The sequence below is a fragment of the Lynx rufus genome, unplaced genomic scaffold, assembly GCF_022079265.1.
Source record: "Lynx rufus isolate CCGP_SWC_20201006 ecotype Redwood Valley unplaced genomic scaffold, mLynRuf1.p SCAF_1, whole genome shotgun sequence".
Lineage (NCBI taxonomy): Eukaryota > Metazoa > Chordata > Mammalia > Carnivora > Felidae > Lynx > Lynx rufus.
This window is the reverse complement of record NW_025814823.1, coordinates 7771406-7783846: the sequence shown is the minus strand read 5'-3', so window position 1 is coordinate 7783846 and position 12441 is coordinate 7771406. Positions and strand designations below refer to the sequence as shown.

General features: G+C 37.8%; 1 protein-coding gene across 5 annotated transcripts in view; it reads right to left on the bottom strand.

Annotated features, from left to right (window-relative positions):
- The window catches only part of PAN3 (poly(A) specific ribonuclease subunit PAN3), a 134816-nt gene that overhangs the window by 32109 nt on the left and 90266 nt on the right, over positions 1-12441 (bottom strand). For 3 of the 5 annotated variants that reach the window (XM_047078176.1, XM_047078184.1, XM_047078193.1), the window contains 4 exons: positions 5701-5948; positions 4513-4569; positions 3173-3277; positions 2037-2094 (listed from right to left, as the gene is read on the bottom strand). In XM_047078176.1, coding sequence (XP_046934132.1) covers positions 2037-2094; positions 3173-3277; positions 4513-4569; positions 5701-5948 — 468 coding nt within the window. The remainder of the gene's footprint in view (positions 1-2036; positions 2095-3172; positions 3278-4512; positions 4570-5700; positions 5949-12441) is intronic. The other 2 variants (XM_047078185.1, XM_047078202.1) reach the window with 1 other exon arrangement.

The following is a 12441-nucleotide window of genomic DNA, read 5'->3' as shown; positions in this document are numbered from 1 at the left end:
TCTTCCAGGTTTTTTCTTTACTGTGGGTATCTTTGGATTGCTTTTCAATTCTAACTTAGTAAAATTTAGCAGTATTTTCTCTAAGAGTCAGCAATCTTTGCCTCCTGTAGAAGAAATCTTTCCCTACTGATATGTTAAATCTATTCGCTAATATTTTATAGTATAAAAAGCTTTTAAAGTTTTGTACACAAGTGCCCACCCTCTCGCTTTGCCCTGGGCATTTCTTCCATTTGGCTGTCCCTGAGATGTAGCCTCTACACACTAAACCAGCAACAGGTCCTAAAGTGAATCACTCTAGCAAATTACTGAACTGGTGCGGCGGGGTGTGGGGGGAGAGTGGTGGTAGTGGTTATGGAAACCCCCAAATTGGTAGTTGGTCAGAATGTGGGTAGCCTGGGCACCCCACCTTGGCGGGCATCTGAAATGGGAGTAGTCTTGTCAGACTGTGCCCTTAATAAATAATCCGTTAGGACATGAAGTAAATGCCAGAAGTATTATGAGTAAAAACAGCTCACATGCTTTGACTGCAATTATACTGCATCTATACATCAGTTTAGGAAAACTGACATCTTACTCATTATGTCTTCCTATTTATAATATAATATTTTGGGGGCACCTGGGTGGCTCAGTCGGTTGGCTGAGTGTCTGACTTCGGCTCAGGTGATCTCACAGTCCGTGAGTTCGAGCCCCGCGTCGGGCTCTGTGCTGACGGCTCAGAGCCTGGAGCCTGCTTCAGATTCTGTGTCTCCCTCTCTCTGCCCCTCCCCCCTCATGCTCTGTCTCTCTCTCGGTCAAAAATAAACATTAAAAAAAATTTTTTTTTAATATATAATATTTTGCTCTAATTATTTATCTTACTTAATATCTCTTAGTAAGTCTCCCCCATTGAGATCGCACACATCTTTTGTTGCATGTATTCCCTAGCTACTGATAACCTGAAACCACTGTAAGTAGCATCTTTTCTTTTAATTATATTTAAGTTATTGGCTACTGGCCTACAGAAATTTAACTGACATATATTAATCTCGTATCCAGCTATTTCCTAAGCTCTATTATAATTTCAAGTTATGCCCAACCTCTGGTCATACGACTTATACATGATTGTGGTCATAAAGACTGGAAAGGCAAAAATAAACCTACTTATTTTTCTTTTCTTCTTTTATCCCAGCTAAGAACTCAAAGACAATGTTAAATAATTAAGGAAAATTCCAACCTGAATACTTTAAAGGTTATGACAAATCAGTTCCCTGTCCATCTAAACTGAAAAGATTGGTGTTAGGGCATAAGAGCTACATATTATTCCTTTTAATTCTTTAGCAATCAAGAAAATGCACAGTAGACTATGTTGAGTCCTTGATTACAACCACATGCTTTGAGATTATCTCTATGGCAAATATATTCCTACTGCATTATTTATAAAGTTTTGCTAAATTATACCATATTTAATCTTGCTATATACAGAATAAGCTAGGCAAAGAGATTTTAATGTACTCTGAGAAACACTGTGGTACAGTCAGAAAAACCTGACTTTAAGTCCTGACTGACCAGCTGATTACTAGCCATCAGTGCTAAAGGCAAATTACTTAGCCTTCCTCTCGCCCTCAGTTTTCCTCATACGTAAGAGGGAGAGGACAGTATTCGTGTCAATGTCATAGGATTTTTATGAGGAAGAAAGTAAGACATATAAAGAATTTAATCAGCACGTTATCTGGTACACCATAGTTTCAAAAGTAATAATTACCTTCCCCGTCTGTTTAAGTATCCATACTTTATCAAGTTTCAGGAAACAATATTCTAATGCACAATGAGGTAAATCACCATGAATTTTAAAACCACCAACTTTTCTGACAAACTAGAATACTGTCACATGGAGAACAGAAATGGACTAGATGGTCAGTGGCATCTTGGAACTCTTCAAAAGTAGATTTCAAATAAATACACTCATAAAATTGTAACTAGCTGCCCAAGGCATAAAAACATGTACATCGAGATCCTAATAACCTTTAAAAGGAAGGATGAACCAACTCGCATTTTACCTGGCATATCTGCTTGGTCGATTTGAGCCATTGTTATTAAATGCCTGTTAATCAGCTCCTAAGAAAAGAAAACAAGTATATTTACATATAAACAGAGCTTCTAAAATCTGATTTTCTTATTATAAGTAAATAGGTATTAATATTTTTTCATATGCACACTTTTTGATGTCGACGACATGAAATGACATTTCTAATAACGATAAAACATCTAAATTCCAGGCCTGGAGAGACCTGCCCATAATTAAGGTTGGGGTTAAGTAGCTATGCTTTGACCCAAAGCACGTAACTATACCTCTGTGGCTGAAGACAAGGCCTACCCTAAGCTCGTCAATAATTTATTCATCAACATTATACTGGTACAACTTCTGTGAAATAACATTTTTTTTCTGAGATTATAAGTATAAAATGAAATTCTACGTATCAAATAATACCCAGCTGTTTACCTAAAAAAAAAAAATTATTTTATAAAACCTACTTTATAGAAAATATTAAGCTCTATTACTTTTTAAAAAAATTTTTAAAGTTTATTTACATTTGAGAGACACAAGGGGGGGGGGGTGGCAGAGAGAGCCGAGAGAGGGCAGTGGGGGGAGGGGGAGAATCCCAAGCAGGCTCCATGCTGTCAGCACAGAGCCGGACACGGGGCTCGAACTCACAAAACTGAGATCATGACCTGAGCCAAAACCAAGAGCTGGAAGCTTAACTGACTCAGCCACCCAGGTGCCCCAATATTAAGCTATTTTAAAATGAGGTTTATTTCTAGGCCAAACTACTTATTCTCAACCTCCAGATATTAACAAAAAGTGGTCTGAAGGTTAGAGACCATTTCAATAATTTATATATTTCAGAGACCTTTCAATGCACAGGATACGAAGTGCAAAAAGGTGGCCCATTTAAGTAGCTATTTATTCTGTTTTACGTCCTAACACATACTGATCTACAAATTTTCTTGAAAAACGGGTTTCCTTAAATAAATATGCCAATTAGGACTCATACACTCTACATTCTAGCTGCTTTAGTGCATACAGCATGTTTGATCACATGATCTCATTTGAAAAGAGCTCTGTTCTTTCTCCGGCTCGTCGTTACAGCACAACAGCCATTACGGACTCCCCCCAAGAACTCTGAAAGCCTACCTGTCGGAGTTCGTCGGCCATGAAGAAGGACGGTGCATTTGCTTTTGGTTGCATGTAGGCAACATGAGGTGCAGTTGGAGGATATATGTGGTAGTTTGGAAATACCTAAAAAAGGCAGGGAGGGGGGAAATGTAATAACCAACCTTTCTCACTCGATAAGCTTTATCATTGTTTCGGTAAAGCTGTAAGCTTTAAATGACAGCGATAGATAAACGGATACGTTTTCATCTTTAAATCATAGTGAACTAATAAGCACCTTAGAGGACAGCTGTTGTCGGGACACTTTCAGAATGAACTCACTTTATACAAATAATCTTGTAGTAATCAATTTAAAAGTCTGACGAGAAAGGAAACGTTCCTTCGGACACAGTAAAACCTAACTTCCAAGGAGAGGCCAAAGCTGCACTTTGGAAGAGGTTATGTAGTCCGTCAGCATTTTTTAAAGCAGCGGGAAGAGAGAAGAAAGCCGGTGACAGAGGTGTTTGGATGCGGTCAGATAATGAGGTAACCCTGCCCTGGCTCCCCAAAGAACCACCCCCTTGCAAGGGCTTTTCGTGGCCAACCTAGACAGACTGCTGCGTCCACACTGGTAAGCACCTCACACTGCAACAGTGAGGAGGACGGACCGACGGACTGACTCTGGGTCTGGTCCGCGGCTCAGGCGAACGGAAGAGTGAACAGTCTATTTAAATGCCTTCAGGGCAAAACTATGGCAAAGTTACCGAATCTGCTTCAAGCCTCTTTGCTTTCATTTTTCCGAGTGGACTTTTCCCCACCCCCTGGCTTCTTCTCTTCTGCCTCTGCCTCTCCTTCCTCTTCACCGGCCCCTGATACAAAATAAACGTACATTCTAAACTATCTTTTCCTTTTTCCTTTTTAAAAAGCTGGAACAAACGCTTTGTTTTTCGTCTTTGTAAAATGAATTCAGCTGATTTCTGCTGCCCTCAGATAATTATTCTGCTCTGGATCTCAACCAGGAAGTGGTTTTGCAACACCTGTATGTATGGTTTCCTTTAACCTATATCCGCAGGGAGAAGATTTCCTTTCTCTTGCCTCGGTTTTCTTACACCAGAGAGCACAGTTTGGCTTAATTAGCTCAAGTTCACCATGAGCACATTTCTAACAGTGGTCTGAAGGGTAAAAACATCATAAAAATGTGCCCTATGTAATCTCTACAAAAACAGCTGAGTTTTGTGACAAAAGAACCTCTTTATAGATTAAACTAAACTTTCTACAAATATGCTATAATAAAAATGTAAATAATTATAATAAACCCCCAAAAAAGGTAACACATTGATGGAATTCTTACTTGAAAGAACCAAGGAAAGTCTCTACTCTACCTCAATTATTTGACCTTCTGTTCGGCAAGCTGTTCTGTGATAATTTTTGAAAGATCTCTGACCAAAAACAAAACAAAACAGAACAAGACTATTAGCTATTTATTAGTTTTTGAAACATTTTACATAATTTACAAGTACTTCTATAAATGTTTTCACTAAATTATTATCCCCATTTACAACTGGGGAAATGGTCTCAGAGGTACTAAGATTCAAAAGTCACAAAACAATGGCAGGACCGGGAGGGACTCTTAAAAAAACATAAAAGAACTCTGTCATCTTTCCTTTCAAATTGCCTTTTAGTAAACCATTAATCAAAATAAGCCATTAGTTTAACTTGTGAGATCAAAATCTGCTTACTAAAATCCAAGCATACTTTTCATCGAAACCTATGCTCTGTAATTATGTCAAATGTCTACCATTGAGATCAGTTCTCCCACCTTAATGGAACTTGGCTTTCGAACTCACAAGCTCTTCATCCACTACTTATTTCACCATACCAGTTAAAAAACAATTTTTTGACATAGCCAGAATGAAGCAAAGAGATACAATTTATGGAACATGACGACACTTCCCTCTTTGCCCTTTCCCCTCTCTCCCTCTGCCTTCCTTTGGTAGCTCTTTCTTCATCCACGATCAGGGTTTCCCCCGCTGGGCTTCCTCCTTCCTTACCAATAACCCACACTGGAAGCCCCTTATCATCATGTGTCCTCCACTATCCAGAGATCTAGAGATTAAATCATTGCCTCACCTGAAGCAAGAGTTTATCATCAGTTTGTTTTTAGTGACTACCGTAAGAAACCATCTACTTTCTCCAAGTTCTTACCAGAGGTAAAACTACGTACACCTACAAACAAACGCAGCAAACATCAACTCCAGCTAGCACCAGTACAAGGTAACCCCATGAGCAAACGTGCCATAAAGTACTCAACTAGAGCCAGAATATAGTCTGATTTGTGATTAAACCCGGTTCTGTCTAAACTGGAGTTATTATTAATACAGAAAGTTTACTTTGAAGAGATGAGAAGAGGTCAGGATCATCGTCTAAGTTAGAAAAGTAAATACGTTTTCACATCACAATAAAAAGATGCAAGGGGCGGGGGGGGGGGGGGGGGAACCTCCTCACTAATCTCATTATCAAGAAGGAACTGCTGTAAGACTACTCTCACTTCTCCCGTCATGTAGACATACCATTCCAGTCAAAGGTGCTGGGGTTGTGTCTGTATAGAAGTAAGTCGTCCCACCGACAGTTTCCTTTTGGATCACCTGACCAGAAGATGGAGTCTGAGAAACAGGATTATTAACAGATGTAGAGGCACTAGAAGGCACCATGTAATTTGCTGGATTTGGAGTGTGACTTCTTCTTCTGGGCGCAGGAGAAGTATGTGGAGTGATCTTGGGAGAATGAAGAGGAGAAGATCCGGCAGACAAGGACATTCCTGAAGAAGACGTAAAAATGTTTCTTAGGAGCAAAAACTGGTTTTAGAGAAAAAGGTCTGGAAAATAAAATGCAAACATTCATTTGGAAGAAACATCCTCTTTAGCAAATTCTTTAAGTGCAAAAATAAAAGCCATGATTTTATCTTGGTTTGTTTTAGAGAAAGCTCTGATGAAAGCAAGTGTAAAGACGTTTCTTTTTTTCAAACACAGCCATTTCCAAATAAGCTAGGAAATTTATTGCAAGAATAGTCTCCTCCATATCAAGGTTTACATGAGAAACTTCAATAGTAAGAATCATCGGTAATTTAACAAATTAATTTTATGGAAAAATGAGACATAAGCAACTGGGACTCTCAAAAAGCCTTCTTATAAGCCTTTAATAAAAGCCTTTCTTTCATCAAGGGCTCAATTCCTTTTTGGCAAAGAATCATTTAAAACTATGGCTATTAACACAAATACCACCTTATCCTCCAGTAGTATAGTTTTAAAAATCAAACTATTTAATGAGATTTACTAGATTTCTTTTGGCCAAATACAGTTAACAGAATGGTTTGAAAAAGCAAAACAATGAAGTCTAGTCTCAGCTGAAGTACATGGCAGCTTACACACTATTATTTTTGAATCAAGCAGTACACTGTTTTTATGCCTTTTGTCTTTTAACTCTAAATAGGCATACACTAAAACAAATGAAAATTTCTGCAGATGTGTACCCTGTAATATTAGGTCAAATGATGCCACTGGATTTTAGTGGAAGTTTTATGCAAACACAACTAGAAGAAATCATTGTATGTAGGGCATCCTCTATTAGGATTCTAATGTGAAGAAAGGGAAAGGACAATTGTCGTAACCCTTCAGGAGATTCCAACTAGCCGAGAAAACAAGTCCAGGTCACATGTAAAAGACATAAAATGACTTACAAAAACACTCCACTGTAAATTAACATACTGCAAACTACATGCATAAATGCAGATGGAATGCAAGTTAATTAAAACCAGGTAGAATCAATCAAAGGCTTAATGGAGGTGATCAGTTCTGAGCAGAGACTGAAAAGAATTTCTAGAGCTATAGGTACACTTTTTAAAAAACTCAGCTTACTCCCCGAACTACTTTGTGGCCATGGGGAGTTAACTAAAACACACACCTTTAAAGTAATATGCCACCTCACAATGCAAGAAAAAAGTTTACCAAAATGCCTCTTGTCAGAGAAATATGATTAACAGGGACATGAATTTCAATTTTGAGAAATTCATAAAACACCAACACTGTTTTTTGGACAGATGTAGGTGGACAAAAATAAGGTGAGAACTGAGATAACACTTATCTCTACTCGGGATAGCCCTTTCCACTTTCTAAAGAGCCTTAAGGTAATTATTCTGATTTTCTGAGCAACTAAATGAGTTAGGAAGGCGAGGCAGGTCAAGTTACAAGCACCACAGTACAGAAGTCAGACATGAAGAGGTTCTGACTTGACCAGTGTGACATTTGTGCAAAGTCAACAGCAAAGCCAAGACTCAAAGCCAGGTCTCCAAACTCCAAATGGGACAGTCGTACCGCTATAATACAATGTCTACTGCACTGACATGAAAATAGGCCGGGCATTCTCAAGCGTGTCTTAAATGTATCTAAGGGAAACGCTAAAAATCTAAACCCCCGTTTAAAAAAACCAGTATTTATAAGGAAACCAAGCTACTATATTAAGATATAAGCTTATTTTTTTAAAAAAACTGTTCCAGAGTTCTCTGTGTTTTCTTAACTCTGTATTACACATCGAATTGCAGGTTAATCCATACAGCAAAAAATTGAATTATTTAACTATCTTTGAAAGATAAATACTCCCCACTTACCTAATATGAAATGCATTTAAGAGTTTTCCTAAGCTAGTATTCCAAGTCTTTCCAAGATAAAATTGGCCAAGTCATCAAAGATAAGCGAACTGTGTTTACTACCTTTAAGTTAAATAGCAGCAAGAAATACAGCTACCATTTCTTGAGCACTTTCCACGGGGCAGGCACTAATAAACGTACTTCATATACATCAGTTTGTTCAACCCTCACAACAACCCTGTGAGGTAGGTATGTCATATTCACCTCACTGCAAAGGAAACTAACATTAAAAAAGTTTTTAAACTTATTCTAAGGACAAATACAGGTTGTTAAACAAAAGAATCAAGACTCAAACTCCAATCTATTCGATTCCAAAGCCTGCGCTCTTAGTCAATATGCTCTACGGTCGCCCGGTTCCTAAGTCCTGTACTAGAGGGTAGAAAGGGGTCCATTACTTGTAGTAGTAACATGAGCAACTACATAAGCCACATGGGGTGGCGGAGGTGCAGCACGGGGTGAAGGGAAAAATCTTGACACCAAAGTAGGTGTGTAAGTGAGACAGAAGGTACACTATCTCCTTAAGGCTCAATACATGGGGAAAGATTACCAAAAACAATCTGTGGTCAATTAAGAAGGAAATTCATGCACAGAATTTAGAAGTTATAAGTAGCCAGCTTTCCATGAAATTGTCAATGCTGTAGCTGTTCTAAAACAAAGTTACAACACTGACATTTGCCTTCACGTATCTGAGCTGAGGCAGCTAAGTTATTTGAATACATTCAAAAGAAAGCATGTACACTATGAAGTACCACCACCCATAGGGGTTAACAGGATATTTAAATGCATAGGAAGCTAGAAATGAAATGAACCCCAAATTACCGAAACATCAAACCTAGCCACATAAGGCACAGCTTTGTGCCACCAGAATATTTTACAAACATGTTAAAGAACTGAGTACAATATGCACATAGCTGCTCGAAGAGAGGTATTCTGTACTTTCCTATGAAGACAATAGCCACAACTCACTCACTACCAACTGCCCATATACAAGACTAAATTACAAACAGCACAAAGGAGTGGAACCATACTCCAGAAATGAGTAGTTAAAAGTAAAGATGAATGAAAACGAACAGGTTTGATTTCATCTCTCTCACATGTAAATACTCCTTTAGAAGTTCGCTCTTTCCATATACAGGGGGAAGGCCTACTTGTAGTAATTCCCACACCAGTGCCTTGCTGTTAACCGGTACTCGATCACCAGAACGCTTAAGCAAATATAGAAACCACTGAGGATACCATTAAGAGACAATATGGAAGAATGGAAATTTGTACTTAAAAAAAAAAGATGATTCAGAAACATTTCATTTTTGTATTTATGTTTTGTGTTACTTTTTATAATTTATTCTTAGAATGACAATTTGGTGACATCATATACAATACCTATGCACTATAATTCATTAGGTTAAATGCAAACTGTGATACTTGAGTCGGACCTGTCAAATTAATTGCTTCAGAACATTTAAAAAACATCTTTTCTTAAATGTATCCCAATTCAAATAAAAGTGAGGAAACCATACGGAAATGCTCGCTCACCAGAGGAGTTAACCAGAACAATTAACAAAATAGAAGAACTAATATAAAAAACTTCAAGGCTACTTTACGGAGTCAAACTATCAGTGTTTTTGGATGACATGATTCTATACTTGGAAAAAACACAAGAAAACCAACAAAAAGACTCTTGTAAATAATGAGAGAATTCATTACAGTAAATGTAATTACAATATTAACGTATACTAAATGAACAGCATTCCTAAATACAAACAACCAGTTAGGGCAATATCGTTTCTGGGAAATCAGATTCCACTAACATGATACCGTCCCTTTAACCCCTACCGAAACTGTGAATACACAGAACTACAAGGTAAAATACAACCCAAATTTAAAATATACCTAAGGTCAAAAGAACAACAACAAAGAACTCCAAGAACAAGAAATGAAAGAAAAATCTGGAATTAAGAGGTTATACTGCGAAAAGTCTGAGGAAAAAACCTTGGGCCAGATATAGTCTCTAACTGAGGCTTTAATGCCCACAGGAGAATATGAAATATGGCCTTCAGCCCATAAAACATGGGGGACGGAACCCAAATCCCAGTGTGAAGCCAAGGAGTCTAGAAAAGCTGCAACACCAGTGAATGTAGGAGGAGAAAACTTTCTACCTACTGGCCAACAGAAGCCAAAAAAAAAAAAAAAAAAAAAAAAAAAAAAAAAAGTAAGCTTGCTTGTGGAAGAGAGAGATGAAGGAAAGGAGCAGACCGGGGTGGTGTCCAGAGAAAAGAACCCAATGCCTGTATCATGCACAGGTGTAAGAGGGAAAATTTCCAGCAGACTTCATGTGATAGGAATCCCAGTGAGAAATTCACATGAAACTTGCACCGGCACTGGACGTCTGCATGAAGCAAACACCAACTGTTTTTGATGAGTGCTTCTACAACCAGAATACACAAGATCTGCCCCCCCAGAAAAACAATCCCACTTAGAAGAACTCTCAAAGAGCTGGAATGCACAATATACTTGAGAATTAATTCCCTGAGAAAAAGGAATCTCAGAAAACAGAACCCTGTAAAAGAAATAAAACAACTAAAATGATTAAGGACATGAAAGAAATGACAAACATGAAAAAACAGGACATTTGTTCTTAAAGAGAACTAGACTCTTGAAGAGTAAAAAATATAATCACTGAAATTGAAGGGGGGGAAAAACTCAACAAATGAGTTAAATGGCAAAGTAGACACAATCAAAGAGAGAAAAGATAAACCAGAGAAGAAACTGAGGAAATTGCCTACAAATAAAACTTGGAAAATATGAAAAAGTAGTTAGGAGACACAAAAGGTAGAATGAGAAGGCAAATTTCCTGGAGAAAAAAAAGAAAGAATATTGGGGAGACAAAGCAATATTCAAAGACAAGATTTGTGATTTTCAAGAATTCATTTACCATATAAATCCTAATTGAAGAAATCCTGAGCAAGAGATCTACACAGAGTAAGTAAAAACAAATCTGTCAGTCAACTGAAATTGTAGAGTGACAAAGATAAAGAGACAAATCTAAAAAGCTACCAGAAAAAAGACAAACTATCTAAAAACAAAATGAAAAACTCCCAAAAAACAATGACATCAGCAACATTAAACCTGCATCAGCAACAGCAACATTAAACAATGAAATAATATAATCAAAGGAAGGAAAATGAATGGTCATATATTTTATTTTATTTTTGAAAGGGGGGGGCGGGGTGAGGCAGAGAGAGAGAGAGGGAGACACAGAATCCAAAGCAGGCTCCAGGCTCCAAGCTGTCAGCACAGAGCCCGATGCAGGGCTCAAACTCACGAACGGCGAGATCATGACTTGAGCCAAAGTCAGACGCCCAACCGACTGAGCCATCCAAGCACCCCAAATGAATGGTCATATTAAAGTTTATACACAGTTTGCAAATGAGGGGGACAATGAAGACATTTTTATCTCTCACATCTCCTTGGTGAAAGAACAATAAAATGATTAACTCAGTATAGAGGTAACTCCTTCTCCCTAAAACAATAGAATATCAAATTATATGGGTAAATCTGAATAAGCACTGACAGCGAAAGAAGAACAATTAATCTGAGATAGATTAAAGTCAAAGTATAATTAAGATTCTAGGAATTATAACATTAAAAAAGGGCAGAAAGAAACAAAGTCATTAAAAATCCTCATAATAATATCTTTACCTCCTTCCTCTTCCACAATTTCATACTTAGTAAAAGCAAGCATGGTAAAATTCTAGGGGTGACAACTACACAAAACAGAAACATAATATAAAACATCCAACCTCTACCTCACACCATATATAAAAATTACCTCAAAATGGACCAATAACCTAAACACAGGAGCTAAACTATGAAACTCTAAGAAAACAAGCATAAACCTTCAGGATCTTCAGCTAAGCAATGGTTTCTTAAAATAGGACACCTAAAGCACACATAACCAAAAGAATCAAAAGTAAACTGGATTTCATCAAAATTGAAAATTTTTTGCACTCCGCAGTAAACTATCAATTAAAATATTTACAACTCATATTCAATAATGGGCTCATATGCACAATATATAAGGAACTCTCATGACTCAACAATAAAAACAAATAACTACATTTAAGAATGAGCAAAGGATCTGAATAGACATTTTTCCAAAGAAGACACACAAATGGCAGATAAGGGAGTGCCTAGACGGCTCAGTCGGTTAAATGTCCAACTCTTGATTCCAGCTCAGGTCATGATCTCACGGTGGGTGAGTCTGAACCCTGCATTGGGCTCTGCACTCAGGGTGTGGAGCCTGCTTGGGATTCTCTCTCTCGCTCTCTCTGCCCGCCTCCCCCACGCACAAGCGCTCGCACTCTCTCTTAAAATAAATGAACTTTAAAAAACGGCAAAGAAGCACATAAAAAGAAGCTCAACATCATTAGTCATTAGAGACATACAAATCACAACCACAAAACCACTCATACCACTAGGATGATTATAATAAAAACAAGACAGTAGCAAGTATTAGCAAGCAAATGGAAAAACTGAAATCCTCAAACACTGCTGGTGGGAAGGCAATGTCATGTAGTCACTTTGGGCAACAGTCTGGTAGCGCTTCAAA